The 26,722-nt window shown below is 38.4% G+C and overlaps 1 protein-coding gene across 6 annotated transcripts in view; it reads right to left on the bottom strand.

Moving 5' to 3' along the window:
* Positions 1-14,122, bottom strand: part of FMR1 (fragile X messenger ribonucleoprotein 1) — a 45,490-nt gene extending 31,368 nt beyond the window's left edge. For 3 of the 6 annotated variants that reach the window (XM_053580035.1, XM_053580037.1, XM_053580038.1), the window contains exons 1-2: positions 13,839-14,122; positions 3,272-3,324 (exon numbers count right to left, since the gene is read on the bottom strand). In XM_053580035.1, coding sequence (XP_053436010.1) covers positions 3,272-3,324; positions 13,839-13,889 — 104 coding nt within the window. In that variant the 5' untranslated portion in view covers positions 13,890-14,122. The remainder of the gene's footprint in view (positions 1-3,271; positions 3,325-13,838) is intronic. The other 3 variants (XM_053580034.1, XM_053580036.1, XM_053580033.1) reach the window with 2 other exon arrangements.
* Between the last annotated feature and the right edge of the window lie 12,600 nt (positions 14,123-26,722).

Raw genomic sequence — 26,722 nt, 5'->3', positions numbered from 1 at the left:
CTACGAAACTAAGAAAAAATGTCTTTACTTCAGAAAAGGCTTTTTATACTGTTTAAAAGTTTCTAACTTTTAACACATTATAAATGCTAATTCATTGCTAAATTTCATTGCTAAAATTTTACTTGCAAAACACATAATTTTATACATACATATATATAAATAAATAATTTTCTTGGTTCCCAAGAAGGAAGAATTATTTTAAGTCTTAAGTATATACAAGGTCTGACAATTACGTTTGTGAACTCATCCTAGAGAAAGTGCTGCTGCATACCTAACTGCTAAATATCACTGCAGTTGCCTCCCAAGTACTGACACTGGAGCCTACTACACCCTTAGAAGCAATTTTTGAACTCCCTATAATGGCCATTAGAGCTGTTGTTACACAAAGGCCTGACAATTAAGTTTGCAAACTTGCCACCATGTACTTACTTTAGCAGTGCTGTACAGACAACTCCGTAAGTTTCATAACCTTGGTATATCAGTGTCTCAAAGCTGTGTTCTTGTTGCTATGTGACAGTGCCTTACCAAGTGGCGTTGATTATTGTTGTTGCATGTTTTTGTGTGCTATATGACAGCTGTGATGGTTAATTCAGAGAGTTCCAAAATTGCTTGAAGGGTGGAGTAGGTACTAGAGCTGGTGCATAACTTTCCAAGGGGAGTACTTTGAAGGTGATCATAGTGATATTCAGCAATCAGGTGGGTAGCACTTTTTCTAGATTGAGTTTTCAAACTTAATTGTCAGATTTCATGGAAGTAAAGATTTAAATTCATTTTTCAAAAATGTGAAATACAAAGACCTTTGTGCTTTATGGAAGTTTTAGGAAGTACCTAAGAGCAAAGCACCTAAAACAACCTGGTGTCAGAATAACTGGAGTTTCTTCATGATTGAACGAAAAGAAAAGGTAAATATACTCTGAAGTTCTATAAAATATTTTGTTATTTTTTTTGTTGTTATTTTGTTTTTAATAGAAAAACAAAAGAAAACATACAAGGGCAAAACTTCTTTGGTAGAGACCTATTAAATCTTCGTAATGTCCTCAAACTCAAATTTTGTATCTTAAACACACTTCATGAACAAAAGGAAAACAGATGACCTATTTAAAATTTCTAGGATGACAAAGGGATTGAAGAGAGGCTTTACTGTAGACATGGTAAAAGAGATAAATAATTAGAAGATCCAAAGATAGAATAACTTAAGCTCACAGTAAAAATCTGACTGAAAAACCAGAAAAAAAAAAAACTAACCTTGTATAAATCAGACGAATTCTTAAATGCATAGAGAAAATAAGTGTTTGCTTAAATTTTGGATTACAGACTACAGGATAAAACAGTGGCAAATACAAATAACTATCTATTTATAGGCAAGAGTATTTACCTAGTAATAGGAGTAGGTAAAGAGAATAACAAGGAAAAAGTTACTCTCCCAGTTATCAAAAATACCTTCATTACAGGTGTGATGCTGTTGTCTATTACTTAACCATGGATTCTTGAAACAGCAAAGAGGCAAATTCTAAAGCTTCTGTCTTTATGTATTCAAGGAAAGTTATTCTACTATTCAAACTTCTATTCTGAACTGAGATTATGAGTCTAGAGCAGTGGTTTTCAACCTGTGGGTCACGACCCCTTTGGGGATCGAACAACCCTTTCACAGGGTCACCTAAGACCATCCTGCATATCAGACATTTACATTATGATTCATAACAGTAGCAAAATTACAATTATAAGTAGCAAGGAAAATAATTTTATGGTTGGCGGTTACCACAACATGAGGAACTTTATTAAAGGGTCGCGGCATTAGGAAGGTTGAGAACCACTGGTCTAAAGGCATGAATAGGGCTGTACACTCTCAATCCTTTTATCTCTGTCCTGTAAATCTGTATCAGCCATCTAAGTATCTAACTTTGTCTTGTTGCTAGCCACAAGAATCTGTTAACAAGGGCAGCGCCTGTGGCTCAAAGGAGTAGGGCACCAGCCTCATGTGCTGGAGGTGGCAGGTTCAAACCCAGCCCTGGCCAAAAACTGCAAAAAAAAAAAAAAAGAATCTGTTAACAGTCTAATTATAAAATTTATTTTCTAGACACTGAAATGTAGATCTGCTTTTAAATTATTTCAGAAGATGTTTTAATTCATTGCTGAATAACATCTGGATCACATACTGCATTTTGGCAGACTTACTGAGATACAATTCGCATAGATAGAATTCATCAATTTAAATGTGCAATTTAATAGTTTTTAGTATATTCACAAATATGTACCACCATTACTAGTCTATTTTGGAACATTTTCATCATCTCAAAAAGAAATCCTAGCTATGGCTTACCCCCACAGCACGCCACCCCAAGCACTAAGCAACCACTAATCTACTTTCTCTCTATATAGATTTGTGGACTGCTTTTGATATACTATTAATTCTCTCAGTACAGAAAATCCAAAAATTACAATAGTTAACTATTCATCAGAGTTCAGTAAAATCCTAAGATTATGGCCACATCTCCACTTTTGACCAAGGAGTTTACTTGTACTTTACAATCTTGCCTTGCTACCATGAAAATAACCTTCATTAGCATTCAAAAAATGTAGTCAAAACACTTGCCCCCCAATAAAATGTTAACACCAATATACACTATTGATGCTTTAATATAGCTAATATTCCTAGGCCTGTAAGTGTTTTTATTTTCTCATCCAGAAAAGATTAGCTATTGCTATTATTGATTATAAACATGTGAAACAAAAAAATAAGGCAATGGATAAACATGATTGCTGCTGATAAAATACACTAGACATTTTGTTCCCTATGTGTTGTGAGGGAAAAAATTAAAATATCAGTCTTAGATTTAATGTTACCAAACTCACATGGAGTTTTTTCTCTTTTACCAATACTCATTAATCCTTTCATCTCTGTCTTTTAAACATTATAGACATTAATATCTCAAATTTCAGTTGCAATACAGAATAATCTGGTTTTTCTTCATATTTAAGGGAGCTGAGATGTAAGGATCAATATTACACAATAAAGGACCTTTGAGGTCAGTAACAGAAAAAGCCATTCCACTGGCTTAATCTTGAGTTGTTCAGAAATTTCTTGATCAGTAACATAAAGATACAATCCTGAAAAATATTCAAACTGGACTTGAATTTTTAAAATGAAGAATAAAAGGAATTAGCATAAAATATAAAAGCACCTGAACATTAACATTCCTTATCAACCAAGAACAACATAGTGAGACTCTGTCTCAAAAAAAAAGAAAAAATTCTGTATCAAGAGACTTACTTGTTTTCAAATGCAACTGTTATTGAATCCTCATGAACATCTTTTACAAACGCCTGTAAGAAAAACACCATAGTTAAATTAACATTTAAGCTTAAAGACCACTTTTGTTTTTAGTTAAATTTTAGAGATTTGTTTGTGTGTTTTTAGGAATAAAATGGAGCTTCGAATGAAGGTCAATTTTTGAGGACCATTCATTAGTTATGATTGTATTGCTACCTACTACGGGCTAGGCCCTAGAGATACATATGTTAACCAGTATAGGTCTGTTGTACCCTATCATTTTCTCCTTAATAAATTTTTAGGAGAATACAACAATGAATGATTAAATATAACAGTCATATGCTGCAAACACCACTAAAAAGTCCAATTATTAGAGTTTAATTAAATTCTCAATCTCACAGCCACTTGGAGAAAAAATAACATAAAATCCAGAGGCTTAATCTTTTATACCTGATAACACAATGGCTAGTAATCTGCAGAAAGAACAAAAGTAATAGCTAACTAATTATCAAGAATTCTTTAATCAGCATGTTGTCTATAATTCTATAAAATGAAGTTTTTAGAGGGTACAGAAAAGGGGGGTTTAGGTTTGTTTTTCTTAACAATTAGAAGAGTAGGATGAAGTGTAAAAAAAATCCAAAGGGTATTATATCTTAATTCATTTTAAAATGGCTTGGAGAGATTTAAGCTCCTTAAATTTGTTTTGTACATGTTTCTCTCCTTCAGTGGTTTCTCCCTATCTGCAATACCATGGCTGGCAAGACCTTCTCTGGCTGTTTAAGGCTGTCTCACCATCTGCCCCCACCCATTAAGCTTCATCTTTCACATCCTTAAGAGTCTGTGATCCAGCAGGGCTAAACTACTTGTGTCATATGCAGTAGTTTCTTTCCTACTGTCCTTCTCTTTTCACCCAGCTATTTCCTATTAGTCTTTTAAAGATTTCAGTTCGGAGGTCACCTTCAATAGGAAAACCCAGAAGAGTAGGTTAAATTCTTGTTCTCTGCATCCATGACAATAGATAGCATCCTATCCTTATCCCTACTACAAACTTACCCTATTCGTTTATTATAGCCCATTTTTTCCCTAGCAATAAGCTTCCTAAGGGTCTTATTTTATTTAGTTATATTTCAAAGTGTCCAGTATGGGTACGATGAATAGCTATTAAATGGATCATGGACTAAGAGACTCCTCTCTCAGACTTAGGTAAAAGGTATATGTAAGGGTGGTGGTAGGTTCATAAGATAAGGGAAGACACCCAGAGGAGGTAAGGTTCATACTGAATCAAACAAAAAGGAGTTGAGGATGCAGAGGCCTTTCACCAGGTCTAAGACGCAGTGGGCACAAAGGCTTCGAGACTGAGAAACGACTTGAGTGTGACAGAAATTAATCCTTTGTCAACAAAGAAGTCAAGACAATTCAATGGGGGAAAAATAGTGTTTTCAACAAATGAGCCTGGGTCAACTGAACTTTCACATGCAAAAAAATATATACTTTAAATCTTGACCTCTACCTCACACCATATATGAAAATTAACTAAAATGCATCAGTGACCTAAATATAAGAGCTAAAACTTGGCTTGACGCCTGTAGCAGTAGCACAGTGGTTACAGTGCCAGCCACATACACCAAGGGTGGCAGGTTTGAACCCGGCTCAGGCCAACTAAACAACTGCAACCAAAAAATAGCTGGGCATTGTGGTGGGCACATGTAGCTCTAGCTACTTGGGAAGCTGAGGCAAGAGAATCACTTAAGCCTGACAGTTAGAGGTTGCTGTGAGCTATAACGCCACAGCACTCTACCCAGGGCGACAGCTTGAGACTTTGTCTCAAAAAAAAAAAAAAAAAAAAAAAAAAAGATCTAAAACTATAAAACTCTTAGAAGAAAACAAATTCGTGGGTCGCGACCCCTTTGACTCTTTCACAGGGGTCGCCTAATATCAGATATTTACATCACACTTCATAACAGTAGCAAAATTTACAGTTATGAAGTAGCAACGAAAATAATTTTATGGTTGGGGGTCACCACAACATGAGGAACTATATTAAAGGGTCATGGCATTAGGACGATTGAGAACCACTGATCCATTTTGGATATTAGGAAGCTACCTAGTTCAGATTAAGACCATTCTTTAACTTCTGTGCCCTCAGCAACTGCCACAAGTTTTGGCATATAATGGGTACCCAATAAATATTTTAAACAAATGATTCAACACAAACGTCTTGGTAAACAAATATGCCTTCAAAGACCTGACATAAAAGGATTCTTTTAAAATATTAAACTTCCTAAAATATCAAATTAAAGCATATGGAGTCAAGTATTAATTAGATGCTACTAAGAAAAAATATGGGAGCTGAGGCAGGGCCCTAGAAAACACCAACATGGAAGGAAGTAACTTAAAAGAGAGATACCAAACTTCTGAAATAAAGCTTAAATGAATAAAAGTCAAGCTATGCTAAAAGAGCAAAGTTCCCTTTAAAAATCAAAGTGGATTATAATGGCATCCTACCCAAAGTGGCCAAATTATTTCTACAGCATATTTTGAGAACTCTACTTTAATATTGACAATGATGTTACAGAACATACTAGATTTCATAAGGGTACATGTCCCCAGGACTCTAATGGGCTGCTTGCCTCACCTTATTCAACAGTGAAGCCAACTGTGAGTTGAAGGGGAAGGAACTGGTCACTTTTAGGTTCTTAAGTTTTATAATCTAAACATTAAAAACCATGGATAGTAGAAAGGTTTTTACTCCTGGCCCCATTTCTCCCTTGTCTTTGCAAGATGGCTAATAACAAATTACCAATCTGCTTTTGGGGGATAGTATATTATGAATTAAAATCAAAACTCTTATTAGGAGGGGACTGATTTCTTATCTATAAAGAAGGGCCATTGCTTTTGTCTTCATCATTGTCTACAATTTATAGTGTTTGGCCGTGGCTCCTGCCTGTAATCCTAGCACTCTGGAAGGACAAGGCAGGTGGAACACCTGAGCTTGGGAGTTCAAGACCAGACTAAGCCAGAGCAAGACCTTCTCTCTAAAAATAGCTGGGCTTGGGCAGCGCCTGTGGCTCAAAGGAGTAGGGCAGGGGCCCCATATGCCGGAGGTGGCAGGTTCAAACCTAGCCCAGGTCAAAAACTGCAAAAAAAAAAAAAAAAAAAATAGCCGGGCTTTGGAGCAGGCACCTATAGTTCCAGCTACTTGGGAGGCTGAGGCAAGACAATCGCTTAAGCCCAGGAGTTTGAGGTTGCTATGAGCTGTGACACCATGGCACTCTACCAAGGGCAACAAAAAATAAAATGAAATTTTACAATGTTGGCATATCTTGGCAGTTCCTTATTATATATTATATGCTAAAAATGTTAAGTTCTTTAGTCGACTCATAGAACCTTGTTACAGCTGGGTGAAGAACTGTTCTCAATGAATCAAGCATCTTTTCAACACTATCGCCCATGCTGTCCTACCATGGCAGCTACTGGTTATGTTTGGCTACTTGCATATAAATTAATAAAATAAAATACAGTCTCCCATTCACTCTTGACACATTTCAAGTGCTCAACAGCCACATACATCTTACTAGTAGACAGCACCAATTTAAAAAAAAACCACTCCAATGTTAGCCTTATGACTACATTGCTACATTTTTATTTTGCTGTATTTGCCTAAATTACATTGCCCATTTTGATCGTATTTATTCACCACATTTGCCTATTTCCTAAAATCAAATATTCCCTCAAAAGAGGAAGAACTGCAAGTGCTGTGACTATTCAAAAAGAAATTAGAAGTTTTTTGCAGGCTCTGAATGCAATTCCGGATGTAGTATCAGAAATGGTCTGAGTAATCATCAGAGCCCAATAGCGCCACTGCCTTCTGAGTTAATGAGGCTTATCTGTATATGGATGTTTATATGACTGTTTCAAAATCAGTCATTTTTAGTCACCATTTGCATATTAAGTGAATACAGAGGCAGAAGGCATATGTTACCTCTGGCCTGCACTCAAACCAAGAACAAATACATCCTCCTATGTGTGTTCTAGGGCCTTTTATTAAACCTTCATTCTAACAAGGCTTCCCTCTTCCTGCTTCTCATCAAAATTTCTCCAATAACCCTCCATCACCTCCCCATATCTTATTCCCCTGGCTACCTCTACAGCACTATTACACCACCCATCACTAACTTGGAAAACTATATTTTGCTGTGATCCCTATCAAAACTGGGTGTTTGGCCTTGGTGTGTGCCACACCTTCTGGGGGCAAGACATGATTGATTGCAAGAGGGTCTTTACCTAACAAATGCAATCAGTGTAACCTGGCTTATTGTACCCTCAATGAATCCCCAACAATAAAAAAAAAAAAAAGAAAAAAATTGGGTGTTTGGTTGGTTAAGGAGATTCCTGAGAGGTTTCCGAAGAGGGTAAATTGAATGAATTTAAATCAATGTGCAAAGGGAAGTACATTGTACTAGATGAGAGCTAGAGCTCTTATGGAAGTCAGTGGACCCAATGGTTAAGAGTTTTGCTGTGGGCTGGGCATGGTGACTCACGCCTGTCATCTTAGCACTCTGGGAGGTCGAGGCAAGTGGACTGCCTGAGTTTAGAAGTTTGAGACCAGCCTGAGCTACAGCAAGACCCCATCTCTGTAAAAAAAAGAAAATAGGCGGGTATTGTGGTGGGTGCTATGAATCAGACCTAGGTTCAAAATGTTGGCACTTTACCACATAAGAGCTATGGGACTCCCAAGAAGTGATCTCTGGACCCCCAAAATTCCTGTCTGCAAGTAAGAAACAGGACCAGCCTCCTAAGGTTGTTGTGAGTAATGAAATTACACAGGCCGTACTAAATAAATGAAAGATAAAATAGGCAAGAGCTTATCTTATAAAAGATGCAGAACCATAAATGCTCTTGCACTTGGAAGAGGGCAATCTCAACAAAAAGAACACTTAAAAAGAGCTTTAAAAGGCTCAGTGCCTGTACACTGGAGCCGGTGGGTTCAAATCCAGCCTGGGCCTGCCAAACAACAATGACAACTACAACCAAAAAATAGCTGGGTGTTGTGGCAGACACCTGTGGTCCCAGCTACTTGAGAGGCTGAGGCAAGAGAATCTCTTAAGCCCAAGAGTTGGAGGTTGCTGTGATGCCACAGCACTCTACCCAGGGTGAAAGCTTGAGACTCTTTCAAAAAAAAAAAAAAAAGCTTTAAAAATAGAATCACATTAATGTACACAGCTATGATTTAATATTAATTAAAAAAAATAAAAAAAAGAAAAGACACTGCCACAAAGATATTAAATACTAAAAGGTTATTTAGATAGTGGGAAGAAAGTAATGTGATGGAAAATATTTGGGGTTTGAAAAAGCTGACAATATTTGGGGTTTGAAAAAGCTGACAAAGTACAGTTAACAGACACAGGCTTTCCATTGGAGGGAATATATAGGAAATTAAAAAAAATCATTATGGGATCCCCATAATTTATTGCCAATTGGGCCAAAGAGGCAATCACAAAATCACTTAATTAAAGTATATAACGACTAGAGCATCCAATTCAAACATTACATTACTAGGACTAATGAAACAAAGACAGAAAGGCCATTCCTATTTGGGTAAACTCTCATTCCCCTACTGCCCCTACTATACCTTACACCCCTTAGCTTAGTTATCCTACAAATAGGAGACAATGGTGACAAAAAAGGTTATTAAGTATAGAAGTAGAATGAGTCCCCGACCACAACTAAATACAACTACCAAAGTATTACTAGGGTTTTACCACTTACTGAAGACAGCACATGTAGTGCTATGATAATTTTCACTAGAAAAAAAACTTACAGCATTGTAAAATATTCCTCCTAAAGAATATCTGCAGGAGAGGATAGGGATATATGAAATGTTATAAAATATGAATGAAATCAAAGGCCTCATACATAAAATGAGTTATCACTTTGCCCCCCTTTGTATGTAGACACTAATGACAGAAGCAAATGAACAAACAGCAACAATAAACTTCATCAATAGTCCTTCCAATCACAGCATATGTCCAGAACACTTGGCTTCATAAAAGCATTTATCACAAATTACAAGAAAAGTACAACTCTTTCTGGCTCATCCTCACCAAACGACAACACAGACATATACAGAGAAAACAGTATTAATGAGTTATTAATTTTTCTTGTGTGTCTGTATCGTAACTTTTGAGTACTTCAGTTTTTATGAGATCCCAAAGTAATGAATGCAGAGATTTCTAACTTTATCTTTCCTTAACAGGCATTCACATGAATTACAGTGATATATGTCAAGGTGCAAAAGTTAATACAAAAGGAAGCTAATACATAAACTGAGTATTTCATTATCTATAAGAAAATTTGGTAACATAACCTTACAACTACAGTTATAGGATCCTAAGGCAGTACTGTAGTAACAAATGCAATCAAAGATCCCAATGAAATTGAAACATGAGCAGGAAATCAAATTCAATTAATTTCTTCAAGATAAAATCATATCAGAAAGTCAGATGCCTGGTTTCTAATCCCACTCTTAATAGTTCTGACACTTAGTAGTAAATCGGTTACCATAATCTCTGTATATCTATATTCTCAGCTTTAAAAAATGGCAATAATGCTACCTCAAATTTGTGGGGGAGAATTAATAAATTAACAGAGGCAAAGCACATAGAAAACACTCAGCACTTGTTAACTATTATAACCATAATTCTAATCATCTCAGAAAGCACGTTCCTATGGGCAAGAATCAGAAACCCAAGTACTATACTACTGAATTTTGCATTTAATAATTTGGAGGTTATAAGAATACTTGAATATGGAATTGGAAAATGCACAGTTCAAAAGGCGATTTAGAATATGTGGAGAAAGAAAAAGAAAAAAGGTTTAGAATATGTGGAGAAAGAAAAAGAAAAACAGTTTTGAAAAAAAAAGACAAAAAGGGGAAAAAATGATGTATCCACAGAGATCCTAAATTACACTAACTTGGACTCTGGAAAGAAAAAAAACATGGCTGACATGAATAATTCACTTTCTGGAAGTACAGAATAACACCTTTATGCAAAGTTAGCTCAAGAAACTTCAGAGAAAACATGCATGCAAGTTTATTTGCATTTTATACAAGTTATTTATAAACTTATACATTTATAAACCTTATGCAAGCTTATTTGAAGTAAAACAGTGATTTCTAAGAGGCAATGTAGCTAAAATGACATGTTAGGCTACTACTAATATCTTCATTAAAAAAAACTTTCCTCTTGATTGTACATTTTATCATATTTAGCTGCTAGTTGCCATAATATTTACCAAATGAAAAAAATCTGTCCTCAGATCCCAAACTTAAAACACAAGTATAATCTAACAATGAAATTGCAATCTAGCATAATTACACTGTATTACAATAATGAATCAGCTATGAACCACTGTATTTTCAGAAAAAAAAGGTTTTGTATCTAATGTCTTCAACATGTGATTTATCCATCTTTAGAAATTTTAATACTAGTACATAAAACCTATGAGTTTGAGGATTAGTGCGTTTGTATTGCAATGATAAGCATTTTACATCTAAAATGGAGCTAATTCATTACCATTCTCAACACATTGTAACTCCTAGTCCAAAGAAAACTACATTATTTAGGGCAGATGTCCTGAAAATAAAGACTTTATTTTGACATTATTCATTTACAAAATGTTTTGTAAAGATTTTATGAGCAGTGTCTTCATGTTTTAAAAAAACATGCCCCTAGGGCTCTGGAAGTGGTACATTTAACCAAGTTTTTCTAAGTCAAAGAAATGCCTAAGCATAAAGGTAGTAGCAAGTGTTACTAAATCTAACTTTAAAGATTTTAAGAATATACACCAGAGGTGGGGGGAACAAGAGAGGTGTTACAATCTTATGGTTTAAGTTTCATGGTTCTATTCATTCTTAACTATTTTTTTAACGAGAAAAAAATCAAACAGTTCCCAGCATATATTCTATCCAGTTTATATTGCAAACTTTGGACAACATGTTCAGAAGATGGAGAATTGTCCTTGGGAATATGGTGGTCCTGATAGGCACAGAAAATCTGAATTTGATTATACTAAAGTCATTTGATATGCTTAGTTTTTTTTTTTTAAAGCTTTTCTATAAATTTTTCTGAGCAATGTTTCTACTTCTTTTTCCATAAATGCAACATTTCTTTGCAGTTCATTTTTCATTGGTCTTTATTTCCTGTCCATCTCATTGGACAAGCAACTCAGTTTACTTTTTACTTTTATAACTCACAGTAATATAAAAATTTCAACCTTTTTCATTATGGAAACTTTTTTTCCATCAATATAGATCATTCAGGTATTCTTAGGAATCCACCTTAATTAAACAAGCGTAACAGTAATTTCTCTGCACATATTTGTTCAAGTATTATTCCCTTCACAGAATTAAAGCACAACCTATTCTTTTTTTTTAATTCCCCTTCAAATTAAGCAACTTTGTTAAAAAACAAAACCAAAAAGGAGGAATTAACAGCAAAAATAGAGGTCATTTCTTATATTCCAGTCAATGTGCAAGCAAAATCACTGAAGCAGATCATAGGCTGCTAGAAGAGAAGAAAATAATAAATCCTTCCAGATCAGGATGTGCTACTTGCCCTCATGGCAAGCAAACTTCAGTGGTGTACAATCCAACCTCATATCACAGATCAATTAGAATACTGCTTAGCCATTAGCCCCTACTCACATACATATTACAGTTAGTGCCACAAATCTAGTGATCAAAACTACCAATCCTGGACCCTGAACAATCTTAAACCAACTGGTAGAAATTATGGATCAATGAAATAAACGCAGCTAAAACTCTGACTATAGAGTCAACTGAAACAATTTTATATTGGTGAGACTGCCATGAACACAAATGCAGGGTTATTTTTTGCTTCCATTTACAGCAAAGGGTTTTATCTTTCTGCTAAAAGTACAGAACAGTTTACATACTTTACTCACTTCTGAAATATTCTGATCTCCAAATGTCTCCACAAAATTGGTACACATATAATACAGTATGTTAAATAAAGTCAATTGTTTATTTTTCTATAGCCAAATGTGTCCCATTTGAAATGTTCAAGTTATCCTATAGTAACTTTAACAATTGTGGACAATGGTAAAAGTCATTTCCCAAGATTCCTTCCATGTGCACCTTTTATTGCCAAAAATACTGTAGCAAGGTGGTATATTAGTTACAGAAGTTAACAACATTCAAGAGGAAATGAGAATTTATAGATCACTAGCTCTATAATGGGTACCTATCAATAAACACACTACTGCTATATCAAAATACAGGTATCATTAAAATGTATACACCTTTTAAGAGAGGAAAAAACTATTAAAACTGTAATACTGAATATATATTTGACTTCTGCAACTAAAAGAGGTGCTGAAAACCTCACACTACACATTTCTATCATAATTTAATTCAACTTTGGAAAGTTAACAGATAACATCGCTTTAAATGTGTATACTTTTTGTGGCACACCCATTATTTTTTAATCTTCCCTTTAAAAATAAACACAAGATATTAATTCATCTGCAACTGTGTAACTTAAAAAAGCACTTAACGCTCCAAAAATCCAGTCCACCGCAACACTACAAATTCAAAGGAAATATGGTCATGTTCTTAAGAGCCCAAAACAAATATTTCCAATCACTCAGTTTTTAAATTCCTATTAAAAATATACTCAGTTAATTTCTAAAGTTTCATGAGAAATATTTAGGTCTTTAGAGACTCACACAACACAATTTTTAAGTATCAGAACTGCTAATGTTTTTAGACACTGAAACATTTGTATTCCTGAATTTACCCCCACCTATAGAAAGGCAGGAGGCTTGCGAATATTCACGATGACCAACTTCTTTAATTCATTGCTCTATATATATTGGGGTCTTTCTGAAAGTTTTGGATCTATAATCACCTCTGAAATCTACAAAGAGAAGGCACTAAAAATCAATTGTTATTGTAATTTGGTGCTGACTATCGCTTCTTACTACTCTATCTCCACACCCCTCGCCCAGAACAGAGGAGCTCTCCGAAGTCCCAAAGCCAGCCGGAAAAGCAAAGCTAAAGGAGACCTTACATCCTCTTGGCGCCGCAAGAGGCGGCCGGACTGAAGCGCCCCCAGCTCCTCCACAACTACCCACACGTCAGGCCTGGATCCCACTGGGAGAGGATATTTAGGAAAGAAGGAATAATTGGTCGCCGTCACTTAACGCCGATCCCGGCCCTTCCCGCCGGGATCTCTTACCTGCCGCTCGCCCTCGCCCTCGCCCATCCCCAGCTCTTCCTGGCAGAGGTTGGCCTCGAAAGGGCAGCCTCCTCTTCATGCCCGTTTCTCATTCCGATAGGCGCTAGGGCCTCTCGTCGGAGATCGAGTGGGGCTGGAGGGGCTTCCTATAGGCCCCAAGTCCAGTCCTTCCTTCCCAAACAACATCCCGCCGAAGGCGCCCTGGTACCCCGGAGCGACGCTAGGGATGAGGACCCCCGGGCCTGGCCCCTGCCAACGCCGAAAATAAAAGGGAGGGCAGAGAGGTCGAAGATGGGTCCAAGTACCTTGTAGAAAGCGCCATTGGAACCTCGTACTTCCACCACCAGCTCCTCCATCTTCTCGTCAGCCTTGCTCGAGCCGAGCGCCTGCAGCCCACGGCGCTCGAGGCCCAGCCGCCGCCGCCGCCGCTGCTGCCGCCGCCGCCGCCGCCGCCGCCGCCGCCGCCGCGCTGCCGCACGCCCCCCAGCAGCGGCGCCACCGTCACCGCCGCCGCCCGCGATAGCCGTCGGCCTGCCGCCCGCTCCTAGACAGCCCTCCACCGGAAGTGAAACCGAAACGGAGCCGAGCGCCTGACTGAGGCCAAACGCTCGGCCCGCTTCGCGTGTAAACAGTGAAACGGACTCACGTGACCGACACCGCCCCTCCTCTTGCCGGCTCATCCCCTCAGCCCCGCCCTCGCTCTCCTAGCTGGTCGGACGCGCGCGCATGCGCACTGCTGGGAGCCGACTAGCGTGCCGGTCCCACGTAAAGCGTGAGCTTGACGTGCGCGGGCTCGGTGGAGGGCGGGAAGGCGGGAAGTGAGGTGACAGGTTGCGCCGCTTTGCGTCGCCTGACGAGGGCCAGAATGCCCATTTATATCGAGGTGCAAATAGATGGGAGGGACAGGGCTTCCCTTGGAGATCAACTGCATCCGATTATCTGAGTTCCACCTCGCTTGGATTGGAGGGGGATATTTAGTTTGGTTTTCATTTTTCTTTTTTCTTTCTTTCTTTTTTTTTTTTCTGAGACAGAGCCTCAAGCTGTCGCCCAGGGTAGAGTGCTGTAGCATCACAGCTCACAGCAATCTCCAACTCCTTTGCTCAAGCGAAGTCTCCTGCCTCTGCTTCCCAAGATAGCTGGGACCATAGGCGCCCGCCACAACATCTGGCTATTTTTTGGTTGCAGCCGTCATTGTTGTCTGGCAGGCCTGGGCTGGATTCGAACCCGCCAGCTCAGGTGTATGTGGCTGGCGCCTTAGCCGCTTGAGCTATGGCTGCCGAGCCTTGGTTTGGTTTTTTCAAAGCAGTGCAGGGTCTGACTGAGCTGGAGGAGGGTGGAGGATGAGAATAATGGTGAAAGATTCGATTGGAGAAGACTTTGAGCTAGTAACAGTGGCAACCACGATGACCCAGGCTTGTGCGACCCTTAGAGGCAGAGGGCGAGGAGTCACGCCCTCCCCATCAAGAGCTTTTAGGGTCTGTTCTGTGGGGACATCCTATGCCTTTTCAGGGTCAATGCACTGCGTCAAGATCTCTGGAAATGTTAGCCATTCCTCAGAGCCGACACTGACCAATATACTCGCATTTCCTCAATTCTTACTTGGTTAAAAAAGAACGTGTTAAGGGGCGGTGCCAGTGGCTCAAAGGGGTAGGGCGCTGGCCCCATATGCTGCAGGTGGCGGGTTCAAACCCAGCCCCGGCCAAAAACTGCAAGAAAAAAAAGAAAAAAAAAAGAACGTGTCAAGCACTGGTTAATTTCTTTAAACTGCATTTCTGCCCCTACTTGTATGCCCATCCTGTCTGTACCAGAGGGTGGCGCAGGCATGGGGGTAGCAGTCACAAAAGCAGTGTCCAAGACTAGTGGACCTTCTTGCAATTCATTACCCTCTTCTGTATAAAAAACACCCCTTTTTTGTTCCTCTGCATTGTGCTTATATCGACCCAATCCATGTTCCCATAGTTTGGAATACTTGTAACCAACTGAGAAACTTATTGAGCACCTACCACATGCCAGGCATTGTGGTAAGTACTAGTAAGACATTGGTAAGCAAAAGAGAAGACTGCCAGCATTCAACTTGGAACCCTAGGTGAGTACGTGAATGTGAATTATCAGAAAAGTGAATGCGGACTTGCAACGGTGCTAAAGGCTGTGAAGATAGGCAAAGCTATGACAGTGGAACATGACCCAATCTGGGGTTAAAGAGGGATAGTCAGAAAAGGGGAAATGATTCCAATTGTAATGTGACAGGTGAGAGTTAACTGGCAACAATGGGTTGGCAAAAGTGGAGTGAACTGTCCAAGGCAGGTACCCCAGAATGACACGCATTGTTGGGCTTCTTATTCCTTCCCCACCCCACTCCCAGCCAGAGCAGCGACATTGCTGCTAGTAGAACTCCAGCTTAAAGAGGTAGATCAAGGAGATCATAGTTATCAGGAGTGACTTATTGGAGTTCCTACTTTGTAGTAGTCACAGGAGGCAAAGACCCTAATAGGGCTGAACGAGAATCCCACCATAGGCTGAATGGGAGCAGAGCATTATCTTTAACCCCAATGCAGTACAAGGGAAGGTATCGATTAGAATGATTACACCTTCCACATGTAAGATATTAAGTAATTACCCAGGACTTGCAAATATGTCAACTCTTCCCAACCACCTTTACAAGTCACGTTCAACCTGGTACTATTCCCTGAATCTCTGATGCACTTTCAAGTCTCTGCACGTGCTTCCTGGACCCCCCCAAAATGCCCAGCTCCTTAAGGTTATCAGCCAGATTCCTATTAGGTAGTTATTTTTCCTCAGGTTCAGAGAGTTGAGTTAACTTTGCTCCTCATTTCTCAGCACACTGTCATTATAAGTCCCTACAAAGTCCCTTTTGTATTCATTTTTCTCATCTTTATCAGCTCCCACTCTATTCTTCTAGGCACAAACTACAGTATGTTTGATATAGATCCTTGATAATTTAAAACAAGTAGTGTTTTGTGTATGTATTCTACACTTACAGATATCATATTGGATTGTAAATCTGTTCCCTGTTGTTTTACTCAACACTGTGTTTTTGAGCTATTTCCACAATGTTGTGTATACACCTACTTAGTTGCTTCTGGCTGCTGCTGAATATTTCATAGATTTTACTGGCGCATATCCCTAGTGATGGGGGCATCTAGGTTACTGCCAACTCCCTGATTTCATACTGTGGTAAAAACCCTTGCGAATGTCTGTACCAACCTTTGCAAAAATTTCTCTTGTGCTCCTATAGAACTTCATGCATACTTCCTGCTTCCTCAACACACTGGCTGGCATATATCAGAGACTCAATAAATGTTGAATACCTCCACTATGGTGCCTAATGTACCAGAATTATTTATTTATATTTCTGTTTCCCTCAATGGATTGTTAGTTCCTTCCAGACTTGGAAGATGTCTTATTTATCTTTGTGTCCCTGTCACATTAAAAATGTTGATTTCAAGATATGTTTAATGAATGAATAAATGTTTATTCTCACTACTGGTACATACTATAACAGTCTTGCCCACTTGATTCTGTATTTTAGTCTTACTCTGATTTCTAGCTTTTGAAATTCTCCTTTCACCATAGCTTACCTGAATTCAGATACTGAGCTCAGCCCTACTCATAAGCCTGCTCTTCCTATATTCTTATTTCTCTTTTTCTCTCTGTTACTGTCAATCTTTACTTTCAAGTTAAAACTGAGTCATTTTGATTATCTTTGTCTCACACATCTAATCCATCAGCAGACTCCAGAATCTGTATCTTACAACTTGTGCTTCTAAAACCATAGTCCAAGCCATCATCCTCACCTGGATTATGGCAGCAACTTCTTCACCAGTGTATCCCTGGAGCTACTCTTGACCTCTCTTATTAACTCTCAGCACTGGAGACAGAATGCCCCTGTTCAGGTGTCAATCAAATTACTCTGCTGCTCAGTACTTTCCAATGGCTACTTAAATTTCTCAGATTAAAAGCCAGAGTCTTTATTCTGCCCCCTGGTTTTTGTTATCTTCTCTATCTCACCTTCTACCTTACCCCTTAACTCAATTCCAGCCATAATGGTTTCTTTGATGTTTCTTGAAATTACCAAGCAAGTTCTGTCAGTCTCTCCTCACTAGGATGTAAGCTCAGTAAAAACAGAGATTTTCATTTGTTTTATTCACTTCTCTCTCCCAGTGCCTACCATAATGTCTGAAACATAGTAGATGTTTACTAAATATTGAATAAATGAACGAATATGTGTTGAGGACCTGGCTGAGGTCAAGTAGGTTCCCATGCCTGTATTTATCTGATATTGGAATGATACTTAAGTGTTTTTATCCCTGCCTTGCCCCCTGGCTTCCATTAAATTACTGCCTGTTGTCTTTGCTTTGATTTATTCATGTTATTTCCTGCTTCTTCACAGTTTGAGCCCTCTCAGTCTTTTTCATGCCTCAGTCTCAAGGCTGAGGCCTTGAAAAGGGGTGAAATGCCTTCTACCCCTTCCAACTCTAGAAATTCTATGTACCCGTCAGGACCCAGCAAAAGTCTCTCATGATGCTTTTTCTTATAATATCACCTCACCTTGACCTTGCCTTTTTTGTTATAAAAATTTTAGTTAATAGATTTCATTTTTTAGGGCACTTCTAGATTTATGGAAAAATTAAGCAGATAGTACAGAGAGTTTCCATACCACTACCCTAACCTCCCCTCCTTCCTGCAATTTCCCCTATTGTAATTATAACATCTTGTATTACTGTGCTACATTTATTACAAATGATATATTATTATTAACTAAAGTCTATAGTTTACATTAAGGTTCACTCTTTGTGTTGTACAATTCTGTGTGTTTTAACAAATGCATAATGTATCTACAATTACTGTATAATACAGAATATTTATATTGCACTAAAAATTCCCTGTGCTTCATCTATTTTTCAGCTTTACCCCCAACCATTGGCAATCACCGGCCTTTTTACAGTCTGTATGGTTTTGCTTTTTCCAGAATGTTGTATATTTGGAATCATATGGTATGTAGCCTTTTCATACTGTTCTTTTCCCACTGTGCGGTATGCATTTTAACATTCTTTTATGTCTTTTCATAATAGCCTTTTTCTATCATGGAATAACATTCCATTGTATGGATATGCCACTGTGTAGTCCTGTAACTATTGAAGAGCATCTTGATTGTTTCTAATTTTTTTTTTCTTAATTACAAGTAAAGTTATTGTAAGCTTTCTGGTGCAAATTTTTGTGAGGACGTGTTTTCAACTCATTTGAGTACATATCATGGAGCACAATTGCTGGATAATAAGATAATGCTATATTTGGCTTTGTACAAAACTTTCAAATGGTCTTCCAAAGGCTGTACCATTTTTCATTTTCACCAGCAATGAATGAGAGTTCCTATTGCTCCACATCCTTGCCAGCATTTGATGTTGCCAGTGTTTTGAATTTTGGCTATTCTAATAGGTGGGCAGTAGAATCTCATTGTTTTAATTTGTAATTCTCTAGTGACATGTTGGGTATCATTATATACCTATTTGCCATCTGTGTATCTTCTTTGATAAGGGGTACGTTCAGATCTTTTGCCCATATTTAAATTGGATTGTTTTCATTTTGATGAGTTTTGAGTTCTTTGTGTGTTTTAGATATCATCCTTTTATCAGACACATGTTTTGGAAATATTTTCTCATAGTCTGTGATTTGTCTTTTCATTCACTTAACAGTATCTTACACAGAGCAGAAAACAAATTTTTTTTGATACAGTCTCACTTAGTCGCCCTGTGTAGAGTGCTGTGGCATCATAGCTCATAGCAACCTCAAACTCTTGGACTCAACCTATCCTCTTGCCTCAATCTCCAGAGTAGCTGGGACTACAGGCGCCTGCCACCATGCCCAGATATTTTTTAGAGACAGGGTCTCCCTCTTGCTTAGGCTGGTCTTGAACCTGTGAGCTCAGGCAATCCACCCGCCTCTGCCTCCCAGAGTGCTAGGATTACAGGCGTGAGATACTGCGCCTGGTCCACAGAGCAGAAATTTCTAATTTTAAAAAAATCAGTCAACTTATAGATTTTCTCCTTCATGTATGATGCTTTCAGCATTATATCCAAAAAGCCATTACAAAACCCAAGTTCACCTAGATGTTCTCTTGTCATCTTCTAGACATTTTATAGTTTAGTGTTTTACATTTAGGTGTACAAAACTACTCTATTTCAAGTAGTTTTCTGTGAAAGATATATGTCTCTAAATTTTTTTTGCATATCGACATTCAGTTATCACAGCACTATTTGTTGAAAAGACAATATTTTCTCCATTGAATTGTCTTTGCTCCTTTGTCAATCATCAGTTGACTATATTTGTATGGGTCTAATTTTGACCTCTTTTTTTTGGTTCCTCTTATCCAGAGTCAGCCCTCTATATTTGTAGGTTCCACATCCACAGATTCAACCAACCCTAACTCAAAAACATTCTTAAAAAAAGCCAACCCCAAAACAATAATACTCGGCTTGGCACCCATAGAACAGTGGTTATGGCACCAGCCACATACACCGAAGTTGGTGGGTTCAAACCAAGCCTAGGCCAGCTAAAACAACAATGACAACTACAACAAGAAAAAAGCTGGGCATTGTGGTGGGTGCCTGTAGACCCAGCTACTTGGGAGGCTGAGGCAAGAGAAATGCTTAAGCCCAAGAGTTTGAGGTTGCTATGAGCTGTGATGCCACAGCACTCTACTGAGGGTGACATAGTGGGACTATGTCTCAAAAAAAGAAAATAAAATAAGTGCATAATAATAGATAAAAAATAAACTATATATATAAATTATATGATATTGTGACACTATGTTGTTGTCTACAAAGTTCATGCTTGAGAATGTCTAATTCTAGTGCTTCATGGGTAGTGGAGGCATCTTATTATAGACTAATATAGAGTATTCTCAATTCCTCTCTCATGTCCCTTATAATTTTGTTGCCATTCACTTCACTTATCCATACTATAATCACTCAATTGTTGCTATTATTGCTTTGAAAAAAGTAGTTATGTCTATTAGATTAATTAGGATTTAAAAAAGTAAAGAATTTTTAATGTTAATTTATTCCATTTTGAAAACTCCTCCTTTGTTTATGTAGATTTCAGTTTTTGACCTACCTCATTTTCCTTCTCTCTGAAGAATTTCTTTTAACTTTTCTTTCAAGGCATGTGTACTGGTGACAAATCCTCTCAGTTTTTGGTTGTGTGAGAATATATTTATTCTTCACTTTTGAAGGATAATTTCACTATGTACAGAATTACATTTTTCTTTCAATACTTTAATTTTTACTTCATTTTTTCTTGCTTTCTTGGTTTCTAATGAGACATCTGATGTAATTATTTTCCTTATTCCTTTCTATATGAATTTCTATGCTCCTCTGCCTTCTTTCGATTTTTCTCCTTGTCTTTAGTTTTCTGAAGTTTGGACATAGTATGCCTTTTATGGTTATTCTGCTTGGTGTTCTCTGAGCTTCCTGGATTTATGGTTTTGTGTGAAGTTATTGGTTGTAGAAAATTGTCAGCCTTTATTACTTTATATATTTATACTGGTTCTTTCTCTCCTTCAGGTATTCTCATTATGCATATTACACCTTTTATAATTGTCTCTCAGTTCTTGGATATTTTGTTTCCTATTTTCATTATTTTTAATTTTTGCATTTCAGTTTCTATTGACATATCTTCAACTTCACTGATTCTTTCCTGAGTTTTGTCCAGTCTACTGATAAGCCCATTACAGGAATTCTTTGTTTCTCTTACTATATATATATATATATTTTTTTTTTTTTTGAGACGGACCCTCAAGCTGTTTGCCCTGGGTAGAGTGCTGTGGCATCACAGCTCACAGCAACCTCCAGCTCCTGTCTCTGCCTCCCAAGTAGCTGGAACTACAGGTGCCCGCCACAACGCCTGGTTATTTTTTGGTTGTAGCCGTTATTGTTGTTTGGCGGGCCTAGGGCTGGATTTGAACCCACCAGCTCAGGTGTATGTGGCTGGCGCCTTAGCTGCTTGAGCCACAGGCGCTGAACCATAATATGTATTTTTACTTCTATAATTTATTTTTGATTCTTTCTTGGAGATTCCCTCTTTTCACTTACATTATACATTTCTTCTTGCATGTGTCCTATTTTTTCCTTAACATATTAATCATAGTTATTTTAAATTCCCTTTCTCATGGGGAAAAAGGAGATGTAAAAGTCATTGGCATCCAAAAAGGGAAATTGTAGGAGGGAATAAGGGGTAAAAACTTACCTAAATATGCATGTTTTCTGCCATCTATGCAGGTAGAATAGCCACATGATGTATCTTTGTTTTTGACAAATGAGATAATAAACATAAATTTACTGGGAAGTTTCTGGGAAAGCTTTTGCTTTTTTGAAAAAAAAAAAGAACAAATTTGGAAAATGTCTTTCCTATGTAATGACTGCTTTTGTTATGAACATCACACGGAAAGATAGGGAAACCTTGAGACTATGGTCAAGAGAATCACAGGGGCATCAGTGAACCAGACTTCTTGTGTAAGACAAATAAATCTCTATTTGCTTATATATCCCAAAATTGGCTTTTCTGTAACTTGGAGATATATGCACTTCTAACTGCTAGTGCATATAACCTTTGTGGAATCTGAGGTACAAAACCAAGAAATCAGACTAATAGATAAAAACTAGGAAGAACCAGGGATAAACTTGGCTACAGTGAGTCATGCCCACCCATTCAAAGAACTAAAGCAAAGATTAGTTTCAATGCCATTGAAATACCAAGGACTACAGACCTGCCAAATGCTATTTGTTGTGCTCATATGTTACATGAGCTGTAGAGGGGATATTGACTCTGAAACTCAAAATGCCAGTGACCAGTAACATAAGAAAATGGCAGTTTTCAAGGAGGTGGAGGCTATAGCAGTCTGTCCCAGGTGCACAATGGATCCAAGCAAAGGATAGCATACTAAAGTTTTCTGAGTTAGAAAGGAGTCTTTTCCTTAATCAATCTTCTTGAGAAAGTTACTTGCTCTCTCTGCACTTTAGTTTCCTTATCTATAAAATGGGAATGATAACGTGTGCACCTCATTGGGGGCATTATAAGCCTCAAATGAAATATTCTATATAATGAGCTTAACCAGTATCTGCATGCAATAAAGGTTTTTTGCAATAATGTTAAAACTGGATTGTGGACCTATCCCTCTGCATGTGGTGGCACCATCAGCCACAATCCCACACAGAATTTTGCCTCACTCTGAGGAGCAGCACACATGACTGGTTTGTTCTCACATCAAGCAGTGCTTTAAGAGGGTTCCTAACACCAGGGTGGAGAAATGTTTCTAAGCTGTAATGGACCTTGGATTGAGCACTCATTTCAGCTTGATGAACTGCCAAAGTTAAATGAACTTTTACCTGAAGTGCAGTAAGCAAATTGTTTCAGAAGTGTGGATCTGTTTAGTAAGAATTGTGTTTAGAGTTTTTCCAGGAACCAATTAAGCTGGGAGGTCTATCTGTTCCTTTTGAAATGTAGAATATCATACATCTCCAATCCCCTGCCATATTTCTCATCCTCCTTTTTTTCTCAGAGGTTATTTAAAGTGGTTACTGAATGTCACTACCTACTGCACTTACTGGGTCAGTAGGTGTTACAAGTGCAGCTCTGTTTATAAGTCTGGTTACATTTAGGTACATATCACTTAAACCTGACAAATATTGACTTGAAGTAAAGGGTTTTTTTAATTATTATTTTCTCAAGTAACAAGAAGTCTAGGCCAGGCTCGGTGCTTCATGCCTGTAACCCTAGCCCTCTAGTAGGCCGAAGTGAGTGGATCACCTGAGCTAAGGAGTTTGAGACCAACCTGAGCAAGAGTGAGACCCTGTCTCTTCTAAAAATAGAAAGAAAAAGAAAACCTAAGCTGAGCTTTGTGGTGGGCACCTATAGTCTCAGCTACTCAGAGGCTAAGGCAAGAGGATCACTTGAGCCTGAGAGTTTGAGGTTGCTGTGAGCTATGACACCACAGAACTCTACTCCAGGGGACAGAGTTAGACTCTGTCTTAAAAAAAATTCAGGAAAAAATATTATATTACAAAATAAGTATTTGCATTTAAATAACAGCAACTATAATTAGAATGAATGGGATCCAAATGTACTGGTATGAACCTAAGGTATTTTCACAAGTAAAATTTAAGTATGTCTTAGAAAACAGATGGAGGGGTGGCACCTGTGGCTTAGTGAGTAGGGCACTGGCCCCATATACCGAGGGTGGCGGGTTCAAACCCAGCCCTGGTCAAACTGTAACAACAACAACAAAAAATAGCTGGGCATTGTGGTGGGCGCCTGTAGTCCCAGCTGCTCGGGAGGCTGAGGCAAGAGAATGGCGTAAGCTTGAGAGCTGGAGGTTGCTGTGAGCCATGTGACGGCACAGCACTCTACCAAGGGTAGTAAAGTGAGACTCTGTCTCTACAAAAAAAAAAAAATAGATGGGGGAAAGGTCCACCATGAGTCAATTTGTCAGGAAGAACAAGAAGCCTGTTAAAATATAAAGTATCAATAGCACTAACCTTAAGATTTTCTATAAGCAATGGAGGTGATACCAGCTGTGTTAGTTGTGACGAGAATGTGCATCTTCAATGTGCTTATCACAGTACTTGCAGCAATAGGCCTGAGCAATCTATGAAGGTGTTAGTGGATGCCAGGAACAGCAGTGGTCTAATTAGAGGGCAGAGATAATTAACAATGATGCTTCTGGTTGGCAATAGTAGAGTACTTTTAGGGATAGGAGATAACAGTACAGGAAAAGAGGAAAATAGAAAATTCCACAGCAGCCAAGAAGGCTTGTTCTGGGAGAACACATGGATCACAGCCAGGGGACTCAAACAGATTGAATTTTGAGAAGCCAAAGAGGCCAATGCTTTCTCAGAATTATATAGGAGCATGATCAGAGAAACACTAATGTGCAGCTGCTATTGTAACTCTCTTTTTACATCTAGGTTGGCAAGACCTGAGAATCAGGTTTATACCATGATGTATTTCGCAAGACCTTACTGTAGAACTGAGTCCTATTTGTTGGGTTCTTTTAGTATACGAAGCCTGACATACGAATGCTGACCAAAGTATAATACAATACAGCAAAAAAGGAAATGAAAAGCAGTTTGGCTTGAAAGATGTGTATTCGAAAATGTTACTCTCACCAAGTAAATGATGATTTTGTCTTGTAAAAAGGAAAATAAGAAGCTACATTTTAAACACACTATTATTATTCATGGAAACTGACCAATTGGTTATTCAGAAGAGATCAATTGGTCAGCATTCGCCTTTGGAGCTGGTATTAATCTGATCACTGACAGTTAAGGCTTGTGATAAGGTGATTGTATGAGAAACACTAAAATGGCACAGGGCGGCACCTGTGGCTCAGTGAGTAGGGCCCCGGCCCCATATACGGAGGGTGGCGGGTTCGAACCCAGCCCTGGCCAAACTGGAACAAAAAAATAGCCGGGCATTGTGGTGGGCACCTGTGGTCCCAGCTACTCTGGAGGCTGAGGCAAGAGAATCACCTAAGCCCAACAGCTGGAGGTTGCTGTGAGCTGCGATGCCGTGGCAGTCTACCAAGGACAATAAAGTGAGACTCTGTCTCTAAAAATAAAATAAAATGGCATGAATCTTATAAATTTTTGTTTTTCTTAAATCAAAAGCTTATTTATCAGAATAAATTTCTGAAAAGGCTTATGATAAACCCAGAGCAAAATCAGGTAGAGTTTCAAATTTGAAAGTTGATTTATGGCTTGAAATAAAAAATTCTCTAACATTAGTGGAGTTACAAAGTTTTGGAAGTGAAGAGGGAGATTTGGGTTGTATAGATCCCAACTCTAATCTCTCTGTATTGAGGTAAATGGATGCTCTAGCTGTTGCAGATACCTAGAGCCTTAGGCTCTGCAGGAGGGAATTGGTATGGTATTTTCTCCTCCATGGGATGAAGGAATACCCAGAGATCAGCATTCAGGAACCCTAAGCTGAGCAAGAGAACACTACTCCAGGATAAGCTTCATATTCAGAGCAAAAGGGAGATATACTCAATGACTGCTTACAGGGGACTTTGTGTTTCTGTACTCTTGACTCACAGGGCTGTCTTTTACCCTGCCTCCACTTGTAGAACTGCCTCAACTTAGGGCTTTCTAAAGTCCAGAACTGAGGAGCAAGGAGCAAACAACAGCAACAAAAATAAGCACCAGCTCAGGAGCTCAGCAGCCAGAGAGAGGAAGATCCACTGGACACATCCAGGTAAACAGATTTGATAGAATAAATAGTATGACTTCAATATCATTTCTTGGCCTTTTGACTAAGATCAAGTTCAGAATGACTTCAGTAGAAAATAAGGACATTTGAGGAAGTGCAGGAGAAGCACAAAGCAGAATTCTGAAAATTTATAACTTAATTTCCCAACTAAACAATATAGTAGGTAAACTGAAGGAAAGAACACTCACTATTCAGATCCAAATTTGTGGCCTGGAACATAACTTAAAATACAAAGAAAAGTTAGAGAGAGATGGAAATCATGAGAGAAAAGAAAGAATATTTTTGAAGACAGATATAGGAGATTTAATGTGCAAGCTGTAGGAGTTCCAGGAGTGAAAAAAAATGGAAAAGATGGAGGAGCATCAATAGTAAAAAAAAATTAGAGCAGAAAATCTCCCTGAGAAGAGTAAAAACTTGAGTGTATAGATGAAAGAAGCTCACCAACTTTCTAGCTGGGCTCATGAGAAGAGTCACCAAGGGGAAATGAGCTTTCCAGGACACCAGAAAAGTGGAGTACAAAGTATTACTCAGAATACTGACTGTTTCCTACCCTGCCTGATTCTGAGTTGTAGTCAAGGAGGAGAGCTTGATGTTTGTAAACCCTACCTTACATGAAAGGACTCAGTTTATTCATATTATCCAGGTGATGTGTGAGCCTGAGAATTAAAGGACAGTGATATAAGTAGCAACAGTTTAGCTACTTTCTCTGATCTAGGAGGACCCTACCTACATGGAAAGTGCCACTGGCAACTGCATCCCCAGATAGAACCTAGAAGCAAGGGCAAAGCCATGTCAAGTAATGCTCCCTCTACTCCCATGCTGTGATGGCCATTAGTGCTGTTTACCAAATCTTTCTAGGTCTCTCTTGTTTTGAAAGCATGGAAGTATCTTACTTCCTGGTCCA

Source organism: Nycticebus coucang, chromosome X (genome assembly GCF_027406575.1).
Source record: "Nycticebus coucang isolate mNycCou1 chromosome X, mNycCou1.pri, whole genome shotgun sequence".
Lineage (NCBI taxonomy): Eukaryota > Metazoa > Chordata > Mammalia > Primates > Lorisidae > Nycticebus > Nycticebus coucang.
Note: the sequence above shows the minus strand (reverse complement) of the source record. Positions and strands in the feature narration are given on the sequence as shown.